The sequence below is a fragment of the Pocillopora damicornis genome, chromosome 7 (genome assembly GCF_964200805.1).
Source record: "Pocillopora damicornis chromosome 7, jaPocDami1.2, whole genome shotgun sequence".
Lineage (NCBI taxonomy): Eukaryota > Metazoa > Cnidaria > Anthozoa > Scleractinia > Pocilloporidae > Pocillopora > Pocillopora damicornis.
In genome coordinates, this window is record NC_142676.1 from 6,003,939 (window position 1) to 6,027,432 (window position 23,494).

A 23,494-nucleotide genomic window follows, 5' to 3' on the forward strand; every position below is an offset into this window, starting at 1 on the left:
CTAATTAGCGATCATATAAAAGGACCTCTTGTTGCAGCGTTTAGATCACCCCTGATGAAGGCACTAGACACGAGTGTCGAAACGTTAGGTCTATGAATTGTAACTTCTTCGGTTACATTCATTAAATCTACAAACTAGAGTAGCATCAAACTATGAAAGAAAGCAATGTTTATTAAGCGACTACCATGCTTAAATGTCTGTTTAATAGTATTCTAGAATATAAGAATAGGAATAACAATGCATATAAGATGTGCAACTGGCCTCCAATATGTCTCAAACCCTCGTTAACAGAATCAAATAAAAATTGAATTGCTTAAAAAGATTCCAATTCACGCGTGAGTAAACATTGAATAATTCACGCGTGAGTAAACATTGAATGAATGTAACATAAGTTGGCAGATGTGACCATAGTTTGTGTAACGTAACGTAATAAAATTATTATCGGTAGTCAATTTTTTAAATCAAAGTCGAGTGAAAATTACGTGTTACCAAGTACTAACAGGCTCAGATAAACTCTTTGTTCTCCACTGCATGAGAAATTCCAAAACAAGCTTAAAACAATGTTTGTTTTGCTAGACGTAATGTTTGTTTCAAGTTAAATTTCGTAGAGAACTATTGATTCTATCAGCAACCGAATGCCCTGACCTTGAATACGATCAAATAGACATTTAAGCATGATAATCGTCCAATCTTAACAAACACTGCTTTCTTTGTTTGACTGAGCCCGTTTCAAGAATTAGTCTCTGGGTTCCGAGAATCACTTTCGATTTCCGGTCGTGAAATCGAATGGCGTACCGAACACCATGATTGGCGGAGAACTCTCATTTTCTCAGAACTCGTCTGCCATTTACATAATAAGTTTCGGGGAATGTCGAGCGGTGTAGTTGAGGAAATTGACTCAATTTTACGGCGATAAAAAGTGCTATAATTTGTTTTAACTGGATTGGATGTTTGCAACAGCAAGGAAGATTGAGGTAGGTGTTATTTACTTGCGCTTCAACTCTTTGGCGAAATCTAGTTGCTTAATGACTAGACCAATTTTAGAACCAGTCCAAGATCGCAGGGCAGACAAGTTACAAACTTCGTGAATACAAAACTAATAGGAATTTGCTTTCTGGGAAACGATCCAGCCATAACAGGAAATATTTTCGGTGGAGTAAACAATCGTATCACTTTCCAAATTTCTCGGCCGAGCCTTAGGACTTTTTTGAGAAAGTTTACACTTCCTTCCTTGAATGCTGACAAGTCAAACCCGGCGATCCCTCTGAACGTGTCTACCTCAGCTTGGAATTGTACATCTTCTAACTATTTTTCAATAGTTTCTAGAACCAGCACCGGTTATTTTTTCGACTGATAGCGATAGGGCCCGCAAATATCAAGGATCCTGCATCGGCAAAGTCTGCGTTTATCGAAGGCATTTCACAGATTCTTTTCTCATTGCTGGTAATACGTGAAAAATTATAATCAATAGCGATTGACGATGTTGGCTCTCCTAGAAGGTCGGAAACCAATTCACTGCTGTACGTTCTGAAGATTTCTGGATGCAGTATTTACTCTATCTGTCGGGACTTGAAATTATTTCCGTGATCAACCTAAGGATATATACAATGAATGAAATATGCAGACCCTATGATAATCAACTGGTATTGTTTTACATATAATTTTAGGATGTAAACTGCTTGTGACCGAAATGAGCCAACTCACTCTATATGCGATAAGAGGTTAGATTCTTTATGAACCGCCCAATGCTTTCTTTAGCAAATGTCGTTAACTGTCTACAGAAACTTAGGTCAATATCACCAGCAAAATGAATACTTATGTCGTCGAAGTAAGTGAAGGGGTACTTTGCATTTAAGCAGCGTACCGATCGACGCACTCGGAGCTGGATATGACCGAAAATTTGAAGTGAAAAGACCCATTCAAACGCTGAAGCTTCTGAAACACAACTAACTGAAACCCATCTCTTCCCAAATGAAAATCGCCGAATAGCTAAAAGCTTGCAGAAGTGAGCTGTTTGAAATATATTTACGCCCACCTATGAACACTGAGCGACCAAAAATTCTGAGACGCACAAAAAGTTTTTTTTTTACCCGCTTTTCTTTTTCGCTCTTACACAGGGCACATTGATGGAAACACTTTTCAACAGTTTGCAAAACGCTCGTGTTTCTTTGAACTGGTTTTTCAAAACAAACAAGTCAATTATTTTCCGAAATACCTTGTTATGGATTTTCAGAAGGATCCCGTATGCATTCATCCAATCAGAAGTGAGAAATTTTGTTACCTAATAGATAATCTTATTAATAGCAAGGCGTAGGATGCAACTAGAACGTTCCACTATTCCAGTCAATAAATACATCTTCAAAACATATGAAATTAGTTCTCCAATCGGTTGTTTAAACTGCAAAGGCCTCTCCTTAATTTATAGAGATGTAAGTCGTAGCTGACCGAACAGTTTTATGGAAACGCATGAGTCAGTCATCTGACCTACATTCTATTCAAACATTTTGTTCCTAATTAAGGTTGTCGATAGATTTATTAACATTTAAAAAGTGCCCTTCTATAGCACAAGGTTTTTATTTTCGTCTCTATTACAGTGAAAATCAAAGCGACGAAGTTCCTGAGCTTTCATCGAAGATGTTCGAATGACACAATGGCAGAGCAGCCTCCCAAAACTGTTAAAGGTAAGCGATGAAATTTTACTGCAATTTGCCCTTAATTTATCAACATGTACAAGGGCTTCAATCCTTTAAGTTTACTGAACAGCAAAATCTTTAACCATGTAACAGTTATAAGCATCAAATATGACAATATTCAAAGATATGTTGAGTAAAACAGAGACAAATAATCCATGATGTTTACGAGATTATGGTCTACCTTAAATCTATTGCCGAGTAAACTATGAAGCATTTCGTATCTAAAAAACCGAGCTGTACCCGAATGGGGCCATAGGACTTTGAAGGTGCGATAACTTTATCAAAAACTTATCTTCTGTATGACACCCTTTCAGGAAAGTGAAGGTAAATGCTAGTTATGGGGAGTATTTGCACATGAAATATGTTAAACATTTCAAAGCTGAAGGTTTTTTTATCACCGTAACTTAAATATATTGGGTCTCAAGAGGAACTGAGATTTTAACTTTGAAGTGATTTTCTGTACATATTCACTTTAGAACGTACGTATCCCTTGCTAGTACCATTGAGGGAACTTTAATGAATAGCGGAAGCTTTGTAATGTTTAGACGCCACTAAAGTTCGAATGTTATTAGAATTTAACCTCTAAAAAGATTGATAACATTTTTCTAAACCGGTCTTATAATCTACATAGTTACCAAAGCGAGCATTTTCTACCATCCATCAATGTCAAGTAAGGAATTTTAAGAAAGAACATAAAAGACAGAAAACAAAATGATTCAGAATTCAGTTTACAATTTGGCTCAATTGAGAGGTCATATTATGTTTGTAGGTTGTTACTCTTGTACTAGATATAAACACACACACAACCCACAATTCCTCCAATCCCACTGACGGAGGGTTTAATGCTCGAAACGTCTGCTTTTAAACTCTTTACGGTTGCCAATTTACGTTATCGAGTCAGCTGATAATAGTAAATTACCTTGTTATACTCTTGTGCTGGTTAGTTTCGTTTTGCTCATTCTTACAACGGTTTTGTTTCTTTGCCATAACAGGGAAGTCCTATGGCCAAAGGAGACCTCCATTAACCCACATTTTGAAAAGTATCTTGGAAAGATACCCAGATGGAGGACAAATCTTAAAGGTATGAATGATGATGTTTCTCTCAGCATTGCATCAGATCAGCAAAAACTTGTACAATCAACCCGGTTTAAAAGAGCAAGATTAAGGCTTCATTTCTGTCGAATAAATTAATGAATAGAGGGTAATCCTGGACTGGGAAAACATCAGCAGTAATGGAGTGTTCAAAATTATTGATTACAGTAAGAGGAGGAAGAATGGTCTTCCACAGTAATAATCGATTGACGAATTGATTAATTCAATAAAAGTAACCGAAACCTTATATGAGTCGTGACCGGAGGTAATTTATTTCCCTGTAAAAGGAAAATTCAATAGTGATATATCTGTGACCGCTTACATTTTTGCTTGAGGGTAAAATAATTCATATTTAATGTACCAAGCAGAGATACATGGGACCCTTTTAAATCCTATTAGATGTTTTTGTTTTGTTTCCCTTTGCAGTTTTTTTTACTTGTAAAAGGGGAAATCTCTCCTTACTTTTGGTTCAACAATAATGCGTTGATGATAACTGCATGACTTAGCGGTCACACAAGAAAAACTGGTGCTAACGAGTCAACATAAAATAAATGTTGTGGTACATAAATAAAAGGTAGTACAAAAATTGAGGAAAGTGACATTCATTTCCTTCTTGTTTACCTCGTCGTTATTTGAAACCTGGGTTATGTTGTCTTTTTTCAGGAAATTATTCAGAATGCAGATGACGCAGGCGCCACAAAAGTGTCCTTTCTCCTTGATTCGCGTCAAGGCTTTTACGGAGGGAACTCTCTTGTCGCACCCAGTCTTTCTCAGTTCCAGGGTCCTACTTTATATGCTCAGAACAATGCTCTGTTCGAGGAAAGTGACTGGGAAAACTTGCAGAAACTAATGGATAGCAATAAGAAGAATGACCCTTTAAAAGTTGGTCGATTTGGAATTGGCTTCAATTCTGTTTATCATTTGACTGGTAAGTTTCTTTAAGGATTATAAAAATCATTACCATGTGACATCGTGGCAGATCATTGAAATTCTCGGATTGCAATGCAAAAAGAAACTTACTGGAAACTTACTGGAAACATAAGAGCGGAAATCCTTGCCGAGAAATTTTCCCTTGCGTCTAGGAAAAAAAACCATAACAAGTTACGTTCTAAAATCGTCCGTTCAACTTAGCAACTGCACATCTTTTAAACGTGCGTGTTGAAACAGATCGAGTATCTGCACTTAATAATGAGACAATTATATTTACTAAACTGGTTACTTCTTATCACATAATTTAGATCTGCCCAGCATCGTGAGTGGAGATTGTATTGTATTTCTTGATCCTCACGAAATACACTTTGGTAGAGGGGAAACGGGTCAGCAATTTTCCCTTAAGGATGAACTCCTTGAAAATCACGAAGACCAGTTCAAGCCGTACGAGAATGTCTTAGACTGCAAAATTTCGACTCAATTTTACAATGGAACTTTGTTTCGTTTTCCGCTGCGAAGAGCACCGTCAGACTTATCCGAAAAGGTTTACAGTAGGGAAAAAGTCGGCAGATTATTTCAAGCCCTCAAAGAGGAAGCACCTGTCATTCTTCTCTTCTTGAAAAATATTGAAGAAATTGCTCTGTTTGAAACTGATGAGAGAGGCATTCAAAGACATGTCTTTACAGTTCGACTGAGTGACAGCTGCCGGCAAGAAGTTCGAGAGAAGAAGAGAACTTTTTTGAATAATTTGAGAAGGCTGAGCGACGGGCAAATTAAAAACATCAATCTTTCTCTGGATTTGCATGTCCTTGAAAAGACTGAAGGAGGAAGAGAGGTGGAAAATAAATGGCTTGTGTACCACCAGGTTGATGCTCGAAATTCAACTCTCAAAAAATTGTCCCAAGAATTAAGTCTCCTGCCTTGGGTGGCCTGTGCCACACCAGTGAGTGCAGCCAAACTTCAAGCTCTCCCATCAAGAACTGGAAGAATATTCTGCTTCTTGCCACTTCCGCCAGACGCTGACTCCAGGACAGGGTTGCCGGTTCACGTGCATGGCTACTTTGGCCTCACAGATAATCGGCGTGGTCTTAAATGGCCAGGCCTTGACTGTCAGGATGATCCAACCGCAGAATGGAATGTGTCACTGGTGCAGCATGTTGCGAGTGAAGCCTACGCCAACGTGTTGCTCCTTCTTAGAGATTCATGTGATTCTTCAGATGGAGCAGATTTGGTGTACAAGTCATGGCCAAACATTCAGGAAGTTGAAAACCACTGGCAGTGTATGCTAGAGCACATGTTTTCGATTTTATTAAAAGAAAACATCCTCTGGACCCTTGCACATCGCGGTCAGTGGAAAACTCTTGGTGACGCTTACCTTGACAGAATGACTACCCAATTTCAGAATACTTCCGATGAAACAAGACACGCAGTTCTAGAAACATTGACGCAAGCGAATGAGGCCGTCGTAATCGTCCCAAGCCACGTCATGATTGCGATTGATAAATACAGGTCAGAACCTACGAAGACCATCACTCCCGAATTCTTGAGGGCTCTGCTGAAAAAGAAGGAAAAGGGAGTCTGGAAGATAACCAATGTACCGAAGGAGAAGAAGCTTTTACTACTCGAATTTGCTCTCGCGGACAAGAACCTTAGCGACATGCAAGGTGTTCCCCTTTTGCCTCTCGCAAATGGAAGTTTTGTTGATTTCCGCTCAATCCAGTACTACCGAGAACCAGCCGCTGCTGTGTACGTTTCGTCAACGAGCAATCCCCGTTCCATTTTCCACAACATGGACAATAAGTTCCTCGACGACAACGTTCAAACACCTGCCATTGCATATTTGTCGAAGGTTGCCACTGATGCGAATCCACATACAATCGAACCGGTGCAACTCGTTAAGTTAAACCAAACCATTGCTGCCAAGGTTCTGCGAGAGATGCTTCCATCAGAGTGGTCTGGGGGAAATCATTCAGTACCTTGGTATCCAGGAAAAAATGGGCATCCACCAGAGCACTGGTTGGAGTCAGTATGGATGTGGATTCAGAGAATGTTCCCCACTGATCTCTCATTGCTCGAAAACCTCCCACTCATTCCGCACACATGTGCTGGAAACCGAAGCATGGTGAAGCTGAGTTCATCAAGCGTAGTTATCAGAAGACATTACCAAAGTATCTGTTTACCGCCGCTTATTGTGTCTTTGCTTGGAAAAGTTGGCTGCATTGTTCTAGAAAATCTTCCATCGTACATTCATCACAACACCCTAAATAGATACGTTGCCACACCTGATCCCCATGACGTCCTAAAGATCTTTTGCACCTTGGATCAAAGCAGGTGCATATCAGCGATTACACGTTGTTCCCCAGATGAGAAGCGAGCGCTACGAAGTTTCCTCTCTTCCGCGTCCTTAAGTGGTGATCAAAGAAACCTCCTGTATGACCTTCCTATTTTTGATGCAGCAGATGGATACTCCTTCATTGCTCTAAGAAATGGATCTCAATTTCATGGAGTGTCACCCTATGACTTCAAACTTCCTCAATCCTTGCCAATACCAAGAGCGTCCTCGGTCATTGCCTTAAGAGATAGCCAATCTCATACCCTAATTCACAGACTTGGAATCTCACCGATGGCAAAAACAACCTTTCTAAGGAACATTGTCTTTAGTGGCATACATAGCAATTTCTATAATCACCAACAGATCTCTACGCTGATGTGCTGGGTACTTAGCCAGTATTCCCTTTTTTGCGGGGAAGACAGCTCATTTCATGCATCTCTTCAACAACTGCCCTTTGTACTCACCAGGAGTGATAAGTTAGTTACTCCATGTTCCGTTCTAGATCCACAACAACCCATTTTGGAGCAACTGTTTGAGAGCGAAAACGACAAATTTCCAAATGGAAGTTTCGCTAAAGAAGAAATCCTTCTACGTCTTCGACAACTTGGTATGAGGAGTATTCCAAATAAAGAGGACATTCTACATGTGGCTAAAACAGTTGATAAGATTCACAGCGATGTGGGATCCCGTAAAGCATCAGCTCTGTTAGAGTTCCTTGACAAAAACCCACCTGACAAGTCCTTGGGCCAAACTTTGATGAATGAGAGATGGGTCCCAAGAAAGCAGAGTCGTCCCTCCTCTTATCCAGGTGCGATGCCTTGGTTTTCAGGAACAAAGCACTTATACAACCCATCTGAAACGTTCAGCCAATCGAAAGCTACTCTCGTAGGAGCTTCAGCACCAATAGTCTCCAAATCTTGTTCCAAAGCATTAGAGGCTGTTTTTGGTTGGGACAAATCGCCACCTGTGCACCACCTTTTAAACCAGTTGCGTTCTGCTTGTTTGGTACAATTGAATGGCGTAAACGGGAGTGCTCTGTATCATTTTCAAGTGATGTTGAAGGAGATCTACGAAGAAGGATCCACCAATACTAGCTTCATCGACGCTGTAAACCAGGATAACAGTTTTCCTGAGTGGATTTGGCATGGGGATGGATTTTCATCACCGTCAAAGATAGCATTTACATCCTGCTGCACAATCAACTTGAGGCCTTACCTTTACATAGTTCCACGAGAATTTCAAATCCTCAACCCTTTTTTCCAGCGATGTGGTGTTCGTGAAAAATTTCAAGATTCCGATCTGTTGCGTGTTCTGACAATGATAAAAGACAAACATGACACCAGCAGTGACTATCTAAAAGATGTGACAGATGATCGAAAGCTGTCACATGAGATTCTCCACTGGATAGTTAGAGATGGAAAGAAACTCAATCCAGAACTTCGAAAAAGTCTGCTGGTGCCAATTCACACCTGGGATAATACGTTAAAGTTGGTTCCATGTTCGGAGTGCACCTTTTGTGACGCAGAGTGGCTTAGAAAAGGAGGGACAGAACTTCTCATTACAAGCGAATTTCCGATGATCCACGAGGCTATATCTTCCAAAACCGCTGCTCTGCTTGGTGTCCCACCAATCAGCACCCGTGTCACTTGTGCAGAGGCTTTAGGTATTGAGCAAACAGGTCCTCACGAGCCAATTACCACAAGGCTAAAGAATATTCTGAACGAGTACAAAGAAGGGGTTGGTGTCTTCAAGGAATTAGTGCAGAATGCAGATGATGCTGATGCAACAGAAGTTCAGTTCGTTCTTGACTGGCGCAATCATCCAAACCAGAGGCTTTTGTCACCGGGAATGGTAGAATGCCAAGGTCCCGCCCTGTTAGCATATAACAATGCAACCTTTACAGATGGTGATCTGAAAAATATATCGAGACTGGCAGGTGCCACGAAAAAGGAAGATCTTGAGAAGATTGGTCGCTTTGGTCTTGGTTTCAGTTCCGTTTACCACTTTACTGATGTTCCAAGTTTCATTACCAGAAGTTATGCTGTCTTTTTTGATCCGGAAACAACACATCTTGGCTCCCACATAAAGGATGCTTCGAAGCCTGGAATAAAGATAGATCTGGCAGTAAATAAGAACAGTTTAACCTGTTTTCCTGACCAGTTTGCACCCTTCAGTGGGTTTTTTGGCTGTGACACTACTCCACCCAGCCATCATGACAAGTTCTACTTTCAAGGGACTCTCTTCAGATTTGCATTCCGAACTAAGCGAGGCGAAATCAGTGATAAGATCTACAATAAGGAGGAAATACGGTCCCTCATGTTTTCTTTCCGAGAATCATCACCGACCCTTCTTTTGTTTTCACAGAATGTTAGAAAGGTGTCCTTCCTTGAAGTGGATGAAAAAGCGACTGATTCTAAAGACTCGCGACTCCTGTTTGAAATCTGCAGAAAAAGTCAGACAGAATGTATACCAGTTAAGAATTCTGCAATGGAAAGTACCTTTCTTAAGTCATGCGCAGCATGGACAAGACAGTCCTCTAGTCAGTCTAACCCTTTTGCCAGGTATCCATCTCCTAAACTAACGGAGCTTGTATCTGTGTGTTCCACCATCTCTCGTAAGAATGAAGAGAGGTGTCAAGAAACCCAGTCTTGGCTTGTGACCTCTTGTCTCGGTACTGAAAATTCCTTTCAGCTTGCAACTAGTGAGGATGGCAAGAAGCAGGGACTCTTATCTGCCTCAGGAGTGGCAGCAAAGATCTGCACCCAAGGCGATGGCTTCGAAAAAGTAGAGGCAGTACCTGGAGAAATGTTTTGTTTCCTACCCCTTAGTATTCCAACAGGTCTTCCAGTGCATGCCAATGGCTACTTTGCAGTCACATCAAACCGCCGAGGAATCTGGGAAGGTACTACAGCCGATGTCGGCCGTCAACCTTTAGAAGTGCGGTGGAACCAAAGCCTCATGGAGGATGCGTTGACTCAGGCCTATGTTCAGCTCTTGGAAAATATGATTGTCATGCAAACACAAGGAAAACTCATGTTGTACGATGTTTTCACGCTCTGGCCAAATCAAGACCAACTTCAATCGTCCGCATGGGAACCGCTCATCAAGAGCTTCTATCAAAGAATCGCAAGTTGTGACCTACCCTTAGTGCGCACAGGAGGGAAATGGCTCCCAGTAACTCAATGTATTTACCAAGACCTCAAGTTACGGGAGCTTCCGAATAGTGAGATCGTCCTTGAAAAGTTTGATTACAAAATAGTACAACTTCCAGACTTTGCCAAGAAAGGATTTCAACAGGCTGGATGTATGGAAGTTATCGACCAACGTACGATGACGCAAGAAAAGTTTCTCCAAGACGTCTTTTTCCCGAATATCGCGGCAATACCCGAAGAGCTTCGGAATCCCATTGTGTGCCACCTCATAGATGAATGCCTTCGACGACATGCTAGCAATCGATCCAATAAGCTTCTCGATCTGTACGAATCTTTGCTTTCAACCAATCGCTGTATCCCTTGTGGGCCAGATACAGGGCATTTGGCGTTTCCCGTGGATCTGATATCCCCAAAAGGTGCTGCTGCGACTCTGTTCTCAGCAGACGATAGGAGATTCCCAGTTGGGTCATGTTATCAAACTAAGGAACGTCTTCTCATGCTTCAGAACCTGGGAATGTTATCAGATATTCTTGACTGGAAAACCTTGATCGAGCGAGCAAACTCTGTGTCGGAGCTCTGTAAAAGAGCCGAACGAGACGCTAGGAAGAGATCCGCCCTTCTCATCGAGTATATTAATGACCACCTTGAGAAAATGGACCCCCTTTCAGAATTGAATAGAAAGGAGTTAATGGAAACCAGTATGTTTCCTACTCTTGCCAAGCCAGCAAACTATGTAATGCCATGGAGAGGTACTAGTGATTGGAACAGTGGTATCCTTCCAGCGAAAGAAATGTACGACGATAGGTATAAGTTTGTCGCAGGGTCCTCACGGCCAATCCTTGATGAAAGTGGGAGTGGCTGCAGTCGGTTAAGCAAGAAAACGCGGCATCTTTTTGGTTTCAACTCCCGTAAACCATCGGCCCATGAGGTTCTTAGCCAGTTGGAGCATGCAGTTCAAGCAACAGTCCAGTCGCCCCATGCGATCGAAAGTTTGGAACAAGTCTTCCATTGCATATACGATTATTTACAAGAACTTGTTTTGGAACCAGATGGCGAGCGAATTATACATGCATTGCAAGAAAAGAAATGGATTCTGGTTCAAGGAAAGTGTCGATTGGCCTCTCGACTTGCTTTCGCGTGGAAGCGATTTGGTGAGCCTTACCTGAACGAGGTGCCACAGAATCTTGCATTGAAGTATCGTAGGTTATTTCAAGCGACAGGAATCAAAGAGCACTTCTCCACCAAAGACGTCATTTCTGCACTTTACGAGCTCGATGAGGAGAAGCAAGGAGAACGTCTTTCTACGAAAGAGTTTAAAGTTGCAAAATCTTTGATCGAGGAGATATCGGAAGCCTCGGAGAAATCCTTTGAAACGGAAAGAGGGAAGATTCCTCTGCCAGACCATAATCTGTTTTTACAACCAGCTGAGAAATTAGCCATTAATGATGCACCATGGGTGGCTGCTACGAGTGGTATCGACTACGTTCACAAGGACCTGCCGATTGACCTTGCACACAGGTTTGGAGCAATTGATATTCGAACAAAGAAACTATCCAAAATATCTCGTCCAATCGGACGTGAGTTTGGACAGCGAGAGGAGCTTACTGACCGTTTAAAGGGAATTTTGAAAGCATATCCATGCGATGTTGGAGTCCTAAAGGAGCTTGTTCAGAACGCTGATGATGCAGGGGCCACTGAGATTCACTTCATTGTTGACCCTCGTAACCATCCTACGGACCAGCTGTTGAGTGACAACTGGAAGGAACTGCAAGGTCCTGCCCTGTGTGTTTACAACAACCGACCATTTTCCGAAGAGGACTTAGAGGGGATACAAAGGCTTGGAATTGGAAGCAAAACAGACGATCCTACAAAGACAGGTCAGTACGGAATTGGATTTAATGCCGTCTACCACCTAACAGACTGCCCAAGCTTTATCACAAATGGAGACACGCTTTGCATTCTCGACCCCCATTGCCGTTATGCTCCTGAAGCGACTAAGGAGAATCCAGGACGTATCATTGGACCAATTGGTGCGGAGGAACGATCCGACTTCCGTGATGTATTTCCTTGCTATCTGGAAAACCTGTTTGACTTGACATCCGCAACTATGTTCCGCCTTCCTCTCAGAACACAAAGCACGTCGTCAATCTCTCAAAAGCGGGTTTCTCACACGGAAATGATCAAATTTATGAACCTGTTGGCATATGAAGCTAAAGAAATTATTTTGTTTTTGAACCACCTAAAGACCATAACTCTGTCTGAAATCAAAGGGGACCGTCTAGAGGAAATTTACTCGGTTACGGTACAGCTGACACCACACGATGAAGCACAACGCGCGAGGCTTGCAAATCATATTAAGGTATCTAAGACTCTGGAGACGAATCAAATTGAGTGGCTTGGAATTACATATCCTCTCCTTGTTCAGGAACATAGATTACGACAGGAAAAATGGCTAATTCATCAGTGTATTGGTCTCCAGAAAAGTACAAGTGAAGAAGTTCCCAACGGTGGAGGCTTTGGTCTCCTACCTCGCGGAGGAATAGCGGCAAAGGTTTCACAGAAGTCAGAGAATTCAAAGTTCCATTTCAACGAGAAAAGTGAACCAAGGCACAAGGCCTTCTGCTTTTTGCCATTGCCAGTTAACACAGGGCTCCCGGTTCATGTGAATGGTCATTTCTATTTAGATTCTGCACGCCGAAATTTGTGGCGTGATGAAAAAAAAGAAGGATTCGGAAGCCAATGGAACCACTTCATCAAAACCAAGATTTTGACCCAGGCGTACATCTCACTGATGTTAGTGGCGCGAGGCCATTTACCAGGGTCGAAAGAAGAAGATGCTGCTTGCTTCCCAAGGGAACACAATCTTCACGAAGGGATGCGATGGTATCATCATCTCTTTCCAAATTTCAAATCTGTAGAAAGCCAGTGGAAAGTTCTAGCAGAGGAAGTATTCAAAATGATTTGCAGTGAGGATACTAATTTGCTTCCCATGGCCAAAAAAACGTCTGACAAAACTATGGAGACCTCTCAAGTTCCTCAAGCTGCTCCAGTTGTCCAAGAAGTAATTCGTTGCTTTTGGCTTCCTCCTTCACAAGCTTTCTTTAACAATTTGACTTCAGGTAGTGAATCCGAAAGAGATCTATTGAAGATCCTTTTGAAGGTCGGTTTCAAGCTTCTTTATTCCTCGGTGACACTCTTTAACGGCTTTAAAGAGGCAGGCACAAATGTGAGAGAGATCACACCTGAATTCGTCATTAAGTTTCTAAAGGAGAACCCGAGTAGCATCGGTACGTTACCATGTCCCATTGGAGAGACAAAGCTTGCCTCTGTGAAGGGTGTTCTCCTTCTCCTTAACTACTGCATGAAAGCCAAAAAATTTCCAACAGAAATGTTTGGTTTGCCTTTATTGCTGACTGAAGACAACATTCTGAGGAGATTTAAGACAGATGGCCAAGTTTTCTTAAGCCTGTTTGCCGATCTGGTACCAACTCAGCGTTTTCAATTCATCCAACACACGCTAGCCACAGCTTTACTTCAGTTCGAGGAAGAGATTTTCGCCTCCGATCAAAGTGTTCTCAGGGAATTTGACATCAGTGCATTAGCATTGCTTCTTCCGAGTTCTACAAATCCTGGCTGGTTCGAAACAAACACTCTAATAACATGGAATGAGAATGAACAACCGTCTGAAAGCTGGATGCAACGGTTATGGGAATTCTTACACAAAACCTACCAGAGAAAACACGAAGCCTTTTCTCTAGACCCCTTAAAAAATTGGCCCATCCTTCCAACCAAGTCAGGGAAGTTAGCACCAGTTTCCAAAGGAAAAGTAATTCTTGACCTCACCCGTTCAGATTCATGGTCACCTGGCCAGGAGCGTGTTGCTACTTTGTTAGGGAAATTGAAATGTCCAGAAGTTAATGTCAATCTTATCAGCAATAACGGAAGGTGGGATGTATCGGACATACTGAAGTCTCGTGTCTCCTACTCCAACTCATCGCAAGATATACTGAAAGTACTGGATCACCTGATAAAGGAAGACGACATTTCCAATATTCTATCCGAGAATGAAAAGATCTACATGTTGCAATTCTTTCAGGATGATTTAACAACTTTAAAGCAAGACCGAACCTCTACTTTTATCGTGAAAAACTTGCCGTTTTTCAAGACTTTCCATGGAGAATTTGTCAGCCTTGGAAATTTTAAATCAGTTTACGAAATCCCAGTGGGTTTACCAACTGATGAGTCGGATATCTGGATGACAGGAAATAACTGCGTATTTTTAGCGCCCGAACCCAGGTTGACCCGCCTATACAAGGATCTTCTAGGTATCGGTGATAAATCACATACAGATTGTTATATCAACTTCATTTTCCCAAAGTTTTCCCTTCTCCGAAACGAAACTCGAATGCTTCACTTGGATTTCGTCAGACGACGTTTACTGCCTCCGTACTGCAACGAAGAGCAACGAGCAAGAGTTCTCAAATCTCTCAGCACCTTGGCATTTATTCCAGACGCCAATGGCACGTTACAAACTGCGTCTTATTTTCATGATCCAGGCGTAAAAGTCTTCGCGGTAATGTTGCCACGTGAAGCAAAGCCACCAGAACCGTTTAACAATATAACCTGGTTGGAGCTCCTTCGCGAAATCGGCTTAAAGCAGAAAGTCAGCAAAGCGGAATTCCAAACCTTTGCCAATCAATTGGCTACACAAGCAATACAGATGAGCAATTCAAATTATCCTTCATTGGAAAAGAAGTCAAAGACACTTGTTAAGCACCTCTTAAGGGACGACACTCTGCACGATGCAAAGTTCCTTGAGGACCTCTCCACAATAAAATTTGTAGCCTGTCCAAAGGCGAGTGACGACTTAAGTCTCCTTCGACGGCAGCATCTGGTACCTAATCGAGATCAAATTCCTCCATTCAACCATTTCAAGCATTCAATTCCATGCATGCATGAGGCACTAGCATGGACGACTGCATCCCTTCTCTTAGAGTGGGCTATTCCAAACCCCCAGAAACCACTGCTTAAAAACCTTCAAGTTTTCATGAAGCCCTCACTGGAACAAGTCATCGGTCATGTTAGAAACCTTTCACAGACTCTTTCAAAGCGTGCCGATCGAGAGCAACCAGAACCCAAACGGCGACGTCTAAGCCAAATCATGACAGGAGTTTATAAATTTCTTACAGATACTAGTGCTTGTAGCGGTACCAATTCTAATGGATTTTGTTCAGCCAATTGTGATACAATTTGCAAACAGCTTTCCGATATTCCCTGCGTTCTTGTAGAAGGTGGGCGTGTCTTCGTCCGCGGCAACCAGCTTGCGTTTCATCTTGAAGAGGAACAGCCGCCGTACCTGTACAAAGTTCCTCGGGAATATGGAATCTTTGAGCACTTGCTCAAGCGACTTGGAGCTATGGAGAAAGCAACACCTGTGCAGTTTGCTCAAGTTTTAACTAATCTCAGAGAATCTTGTGGAGACGAACAAATGCACCCCAATGAATTAAAAGTTGCGAAACAGGCTGTGTTTGGCCTATTTACTACTTTGCACGCCATACTCGACGGAAAAGAAGATAGCAGTGGAATCGACCCATTAGCTGAAGTCCAAACCCTGTATCTTCCAAACAGAAAAGAACAGCTCAGGCGATCGACAGACTTGGTCCTATTTGATTGTCCTCAGTTCAAACGTCGTCTGTCAGATTCTATTTTCGAGTTTCTTGATGACCTAACAAAATACCAATTAAAGATGGAAAGCCCTAATAAGCTCGTTGACCTTTTGCCAGACCACTTGAAAACAAAGTCCTTGGGATCCTTGGTGAGGGAAGAACTTCAGGCCGAATGCAGAGAAAAGAAATGCCAAGCTGACGTGGAAGGGAAATGTGAGGCTACGGATCGTTTACGTCACATATTGTATTCGCCAGATCTCGTAAATGGAATTCTACGAATACTGAAATCCCAGTACGACAAAGCCAAATTGACAAAAGAGGTCTGCGACAAAGTTCACAGTTTTCAAAAAGCACTAACCATCAGTTGCATGGAAACCTTATGCACGGAGTTAATCGTTAATGAATCCAACACAGTAATTCCTGAAAGTCAGAGACGAACGTACTCTGGTTGCTTCGTGGGGCAGGACAATGGTAAAAAGCATATCTTCATCCAACATGGTGCTGAGTCAAGTAATACAAGGAGAGAGATATGTTCTGAAATATACAGCCTGACCGGCTGTTTCATCAGGGAACAGAACTTATTACTCTTGGCTGCTATCCTTGAATGTCCGTCTCCGGCGAATATTTCCATGACACTGGATAATGCTGGAGTGTCGGATGATGCAGAAGCTGCCGAAACACCAGGTATGGAACCGATTCTTGGTTCCGAGGTCCCCGAAGAGTTACACGAGCTTCTAGAGCAGTACAGCGAGTTCTATTTTCGCCCAGGAGAGTTTGTTGCATATGAGATAGAAGATTCGACCGAAGAGGAACCGAAATATATTCATGCAAAAATCGTCCGCCAGATTAAAAAGTCTAATTCTGCTAAAGTAAAAAAGGACAGAACAAAAAGAAAACAGAAAGGAGAGAGTAACCTGCTTAGTAGGTATCTAATAGACATTGGCCAAGAAAGGAAAGAGGTCGACGTTCTGGATTTGTACAAGTTTAGACGACCGCAGAAGAGCGGAGAAGAGGAAGAAGACGAGGAAGAGTCTATTTCAGAGTCGATGGAGGTTGTGCCTTATGCGGGAGCCAGTGGCCAAAGTACAGGACAAGCAGGGGCGGAGTCATCGAGGCCCGCTCAAGAAGCAAGTGAGCCACCCAAGCCTAAGACATTGGATAACGCTCTGAGAGAGGTAAAAAAAGCTCTGGCCGAAATTTGGAAGCTTCCTGAAGATAAAAGAAAGAAAGCAATAAGGCGACTATACCTGCGATGGCATCCGGACAAGAACATGGACATGCAGGATATTGCAAATGAGGTCATGAAGTTTATACAAAACGAGGTTGAAAGGTTATCAAAAGGAAAGTCGTCAAGCTGCGATGAGGGGTATCCAAGACCACCGCCACCAGATTTTTCTGACTTCTTCAAGCAGTGGAATGAAAGAGCTCGACGACAGCGCTCAAGCTACACCAACTACCGCCGCCACAACCCACGGTTTACTGGTTTCCGATCACACTCGAGAAGGACCTACACGGCACCTAATCCACACGTAGCGAAGATGTGGATTCGTCAAAGCAAAGTAGACCTGCGCTCTGTAAAACATCTTCTGTCTTCCCGAGATCCACTTTACTACCTTGTCTGCTTCCAATGTCATCAAATCGCGGAGAAATCTCTCAAAGCAGCTCTTTACGCTCTATCAGGAGTCGATGACAGGCAGCTGAAATCTAACGATTTGGTTCTATTGGCAAATGATCTTTCACGGCTTCCTGGCGCTCCAGATGTGACACCGCAAGTAGCCAAGCTGTCCAACTATTACGAGGGCACTCGATATCCTAACAAGCACATCCCAGCTAAAGTGCCTGCTGAGGTGTTCCAAGATTCTCAGCAAGCACAAGAAGCGTTCAGACTGGCCACAGAAGTTTTGGAAGTACTAGAACAGTTTGTTGGACCATAATCACTGTTGATGACTCTCATTCAGTCTCTGTGACTGTATAACATTCCAAATACTGTTAAAAATGTAATTGCTTTACCTTAGGCATCGGGATCTTAAAAATAATTGGAAACATTTAAACTAGCTAAATGGAAGGACACTACTAGCGCATCTTTATCTCAGCATGACGCCAAATTTTGGCCAAAGTGAACTAATGTTGCTTATTATGATTCAAATATTCAACTGAAGAGAAATTGGCGATTTGTATATAAAATTAGTTTTTAGCATCCTAGTTGTTTTGCATTTTAAATTTTTAACCAGTAATATTTTACTGTAGTGACAAGGCTCTCTTCATAAAGGGATTCATAAGGTAACGAACACTAAGTTTATATCACTTTTTTAGTGTTTTTTTTTTTTACAATTCTCGTTGGTTAGCCGTGGTGCATGGTGTTGCTTACAAAAAAAAATCTTGCACTGCCAATTTGAGTCTGTGTCTTCGTAAAACGAACAGAAACAAAACTACCTCATAAGAAGACCTAGACCTTTCCAAGAGTTCTTAATATTTTGTAGTTTGCCGAAGTGATAGGAACACATTCGTATGTTTTTGCTATAGCCGATAACCATAAGGAATCGTTGCATACATTTTTTCTCGTTAAGGAAAAATGTTTTCAAGTCTATATTTACTAGAATTCGTTTTAAATATGAACGTTGAATTATCAAGGGACCAAAAGGTGATTCTTTGTAGTTTAGAGTAATATGAAGAATTTTGTAATATTCTAATAACCATTAAATGGAAGGAAATAATTCGAGAAATAAGATTGTTCGCTTGAAAAATTACCGCATAGTATTCTGCAAGCAACGTGGCTTCCTTTCCTTTGAAAGTTATAAGTGCTGTTTCTTCACTTCATCATAAACTCGTAAGTATCGAGAGAACTATTCTATGGGCTTTGTTTTCTAGGAATTGGACAGAAGGGAGGGGCTCATTTGTGTTGAAGCCTAGGTTGTGTCTCCAAGCGCGGGTAACTCATTCTCAAATAATTTTTGCTAATACTTGCCGCTCACATTCTTCTTTGAGTAAAGGAAAAAATTCTAAATTGTACCTGAGCAAAACGGGGTAAAACAGATGGAATTCATCAGTTGAAGCAGTAAGCTTTAACAAGTTCATGATCACAGGAATAAAAGTGACACCACTTCTGTTATGCCACAATAAACAATACTATACTTAGTAAAAAAAATCCTTTCATTCTCATATTTGATTACTAATTCACTGCAAAGGCCTAAAAAATTATTTTCAAGTTGCAAGGATAAAGCTGATTGAAAGTAACTGGACTGAGTGGAATACCAAACTGGGAAAAATAATCCATCTAGAAATTTGTCTTTTACTGTGGTAGACTTGACTAAAAGTGAGTTTGGGGCAACAACCAAAGAGAAAATTTGGGCCTAACCAGAGAGCATGATATGGTTTATTTGGAATTGTACAAGTGTTAATTAAGACCATTTGGAACACATGAGAAGAGGAATAAAGTTCTGAGAACACAATACTTAGAAACAACACCAATCTGTGGTAAGAATTTCTACAGTGCACCACAATAAAACACAGAAAAGAGTAGACTTCTTTCACCTTAAACCCATTTTCTTATCTAGGACAACTGTTTTTCTCTTCCTACCCAAAGTAATGTTAGTCTACACACTCTGGAATGTTATCAAAGGAGAAAATTACTGGGAAAACGCAGTTCAACACTTCCAATGGTTTTACTTTCCAAGCTACCTGTTGAAGGTCCAACTTGTGGTTGGGTATTCCCTGAAAGCCTGAACACTACATCATTTAGTTTTTGGCAAATCCCTGACTAACTTTAGACAACCAAAACCACCCCTCAACATTCAAAGCTTGTTTGCAAAAGTAACACAGCTTCATAAAAAGTTATTTTTCTTTTGATAAAATTGACCTCACCAACATAAACATAGCTCCCTCTACATTCCCCTGGCGGACCTTGAGGGAACATGATAGATTTAAGCTTGCCCTTTAACTCCCATGAGTGACCAAGACAGAATTTCTCCCTACAATATCTATACAATATCAACCAGATAAGTGATGGGAATAAAGAAAAATATTAATTTGGGAATAATTGATTGATTCAATACTAAATTCTCTTGGTCATTATATTGGTCATAGGTTCAAATTACGTACAGACCTAAATTTTTTTTAGGCCTTATTTTCACTACTGCTCGAGTAGTGTTCATTACTGCAAAGATCGCTTTCATATTCATGTCTTTATCCACAGTTCACATATATGATTTTCATATATTCACAGTCATTTATTATCAAAAGTATTTAATAGAAACATCTCATTATTTCCTGGGTGTCATCATATGAACAGAGTATTAGTAAAATGTTATCTGTTCATGCAATGGCATCCAGGAAATAATCAGATCCTACATCTCTGAGCATGTATTAAGAACAACTGAACTAATACCACACAAGAGGAACAAATGTAATGGCAGGCAAAAAACTCAACAAGAGCAAAATTCAAAAGATATTTTATTAGTTAACAAAACATGATGACCCATTCCTTCTGCTTTTTTGATAGAAAGTGATGTTTATAAAATCTTTTGAAATGAATGACGTTCCCAAAACATTCAAGGAGACACACAGATATGTGTCTCTGGGGCTTGCAGAATGGCAGTAAGTTACCAATACCTACATCTGATCAGTATAGTTGGTTATTAATACATCATCTTTTCAAAAGAGAAAATTCTACATAGTTCCTCAGTTTGTCTCTGTATTTACTTCTTCCTCAGTCAACACAGTGGTACTATCAATTTCAACTTACATAATGTTTTCTTTGGAGTGCATAAAAGTAATGAAGAAGAACATTGATTGTTAGTTATACTCTAAAAAAAGGCAAAGCTTACAGGGAAATTGATCAAAGTTAAGAATATATAACTTTTGACAAATTTATTGAAAGTGATTTCAATCTGATTTCCAGAAAGACCTTTCTTTCAGACCTGTTTGTCATATGGAATAAGCTTAGGAGTGAAAGTATTGGTGAAAATGGAAATTCTACAATTAAGAGGTTGACTGTGCAGTCTGATTGAGGGTTGGTCTAATAAACACCAGGGTTAATCAGAGTTTGTGAAGCAAACATTCCCCCAACTGATAACAAAGAGAATGATCAAGTACCCCCACCTCCGCCTATAGAGGCAGGAATTTTCTCTCATTCCAAGGGAATGAAGTCTCCTCCCAACAGCACAAAGGCATCCTCAATTGTTTTTTAACCTCTGCATCTTCCAACTAGTGTTTTTGACATCACAAAATTTCAACTATTTTGTCTCCTTGACAAAAGCTTCTGCAAACACCGGCAAATTTCTGTAATTTCTCAGCAGCTCACTGTTGAAATAATACACAGAGAGGGAAAAGCTTCAGGTGCTTTGCAAACCCTAAAATGTGCGTGGGGTATGTATTTTATTACCTTTACCATTGTCATTATTGTTATTATTTTACTGTGAAGAAATCTCAGTACGAGGATCCATGTTGCAGAGGCCATATGCACCATTTTTGCACACAGTCGAGCCCATAAGCACAGTCTATTATACTCATGCTTCATGAAAATTTGATAAACCAACTCTGAGGGGAGTGTATATGAGAATAGCAGGTTAGGAATGTGAAGCACATACACTCTCTAATACCTCTGGAAATCTAAAAAAAGCATATCCTTATACCCAGTTTATTTGCAAAAATAAGCTGATGTGACTGACCTCACCTATCCTCTTTTGTTTTTGCCAAGCATGCAAGAAATGCCTAAGGTACAAACCTCTATGCAGTTTATGCTTATTTCAGAAAAACGCTTTGTTTTGTGTCTTATTCATAGCCAAAGAGATTGTTTCATTTGGCTCAAAATCTTAAGGGTCAAATGACAGAAAAAGCATTATGTCTGAAACTGATTAAGGATAAAGAAAGAATCTTAATGATAAGGAAATTTTGCTGTTTGATTTACTAAACTTTTCCCTGTTCTTCTGAACCCCTAAAATAAAATATTATTGGTTAAATCACTCTTTCCCCATGCCCCTTCATCCCTTTTGCACTCAAAACATCTTTATTTTGTTCTTCAATGTTGACCTCAAGAAAAAAGCACCCTATGCCCCTTCAAAACCATAAGCTACTTAGGAAAGATTGAAAAATACAGGGTAGTTAGACTGTTCGGTTACTTACTACAAGTGTTACTGAGTAAGTACTTACCATTTTTCGGTGTATTGGGTTTTACACTTAATTAAAAGTTCCTTCTGTTCTTCACAGCTCATTTCTATCCCAGGTATCTTGTCTAACAATGCTCTGCAGTGTTGCAACTTTGCACGGAAACCATTAACCTAAAACAACATTTAGAACAAGGTATTTATGACATGAAGTGTGATTAGGCAACTTTTTTCCTTGTGAATCATGATATGATTTTTTTTTTATTTGCAAATCCTAATTAGAGATCTTTTAATGTGAATGAATTCTTTCATTTTATATGACCTACAATTAAGAGCTGAATTAAACATGGTTTGTAAACCATTTTGTTTTGCATGATGAATTTCTGGCTATTTCATTGTTTGAAAAATATATTTATTGTCCTTGAACAGCTGTGGTTTCATTTTGACCAAGGTTTTGACAGGATATGTACTTCATGGGGACAAATAAAATGCATAAAATAGAACATTCATGGTTCTCGAAAAAATAAGATAAGACATTACATCATCTTTTGTTGCATCAAAAAGGTGAAAACCTACATACAATTTTCCAATTCCAATGATTTTCTTGGGGCACCAGTCAGTTGAATGTGTATCAAGCAGTCACCCACAAGGAATGGTGGGGTAGCTGCTTAATACAAGTCAACTACTTAACCCCAAAAGTGACCAGCTTCTAATTTCTCTTTATAACATCACCCCTGAATCAAACATTAAGGTCATGAGAATAAAGGAAATGATCACCAATTTATAAAGCTCTTGATTGTTAAACAAATTCTCCTTGTCAGCATTTCAGGAAATGTATAGAGAACAGTATAGAGAATATGCAAACTGATGTTTGGGGGTAAAGGGTTGATACAGGTTCCCCAGAATAAGGGTATGGTAGAAAAAAAAGCCATTCTGTGCCCTAAGTGACCACTATGGTACAAAAACTCTCTCAAAAATGCTACTAACACTGATTTCGATAGATAAACATGAATTGAATTTTACTCGAAAGATTATTCTTAGTTTTATTTGAATGGTTCTGCTTGTAGTGACCGTTGAATACAGGTGGAGAACAATCCTCGCAGCTATGAACACTACTGAACTAGTGGGAACATTATAAACAGGCCGTTGGGAATCAGTTAAGGGATTTTAAGAGGTGACCGCGTAATAGAGGTAAAAATTACAGTAATTGAGGGGGACAAATTTCGGGTCTCTGACAATCGACCGCTTATTACGGTGCCGCTTCATACAGGTTCGACTGTAGTTAGTGCTTTCAATCCAGACTGAGTATTTCACTTGAATACAGTAAGGCGAAAATCTATCGAAACTGAAATAGAAAACATAGAGATACCTTCTTTGTAAACTCCTGGGGATCGTTTGTCTTCTGCAGTGCCTGAATCGTTTCGAATATTATCGGGAGAAGATTAAACTCCTTCGCTACATCGATTTCTTCAGATTCACTGGCAGCCATATTGACCACAGCTGTCATTCCCAGTCCACTACACGAAAC

At 40.6% G+C, this 23,494-nt stretch overlaps 2 protein-coding genes across 3 annotated transcripts; one reads left to right on the forward strand and one right to left on the reverse strand.

The window, feature by feature from the left end:
* The first annotated feature begins 831 nt into the window (after positions 1-831).
* On the forward strand, positions 832-19,010 carry LOC113677835 (sacsin). Of its 2 annotated transcripts, none has more exons than XM_089212640.1 (5): positions 832-974; positions 2,595-2,681; positions 3,686-3,774; positions 4,449-4,713; positions 5,024-19,010. In XM_089212640.1, the coding sequence occupies exons 2-5, from the start codon at positions 2,651-2,653 to the stop codon at positions 17,797-17,799; spliced, it is 13,161 nt and encodes a 4,386-aa protein (XP_089068766.1). In that variant the 5' UTR covers positions 832-974; positions 2,595-2,650; the 3' UTR covers positions 17,800-19,010. The 2 variants fall into 2 exon arrangements, with proteins under 2 accessions (XP_089068766.1, XP_089068767.1); XM_089212641.1 differs by lacking the exon at positions 832-974 and adding an exon at positions 2,311-2,429.
* A 210-nt stretch (positions 19,011-19,220) lies between these two features.
* Positions 19,221-23,494, reverse strand: LOC113677848 (mediator of RNA polymerase II transcription subunit 9). Its single transcript, XM_027194687.2, has 3 exons — positions 23,336-23,494; positions 22,013-22,140; positions 19,221-21,163 (listed from the first exon to the last, which is right to left on the reverse strand). The coding sequence occupies exons 1-3, from the start codon at positions 23,471-23,473 to the stop codon at positions 21,097-21,099; spliced, it is 333 nt and encodes a 110-aa protein (XP_027050488.1). The 5' UTR covers positions 23,474-23,494; the 3' UTR covers positions 19,221-21,096.

What these genes read in the sequence shown, in the direction of transcription:
- LOC113677835 (XM_089212640.1), top strand. Translation starts at nt 2,651, where the DNA reads ATGGCAGAGCAGCCTCCCAAAACTGTTAAAG. An exon ending in ATGGAGGACAAATCTTAAAG is followed by an intron (nt 3,775 to 4,448) that starts GTATGAATGATG and finishes GTCTTTTTTCAG; the next exon opens with GAAATTATTCAGAATGCAGA. An exon ending in TTCTGTTTATCATTTGACTG is followed by an intron (nt 4,714 to 5,023) that starts GTAAGTTTCTTT and finishes CACATAATTTAG; the next exon opens with ATCTGCCCAGCATCGTGAGT.
- LOC113677848 (XM_027194687.2), bottom strand. Translation starts at nt 23,473, where the DNA reads ATGACAGCTGTGGTCAATATGGCTGCCAGTGAATCTGAAGAAATCGAT. An exon ending in CCCAGGAGTTTACAAAGAAG is followed by an intron (nt 22,141 to 23,335) that starts GTATCTCTATGT and finishes ATGTTGTTTTAG; the next exon opens with GTTAATGGTTTCCGTGCAAA. An exon ending in ACCCAATACACCGAAAAATG is followed by an intron (nt 21,164 to 22,012) that starts GTAAGTACTTAC and finishes TTATTTCAACAG; the next exon opens with TGAGCTGCTGAGAAATTACA.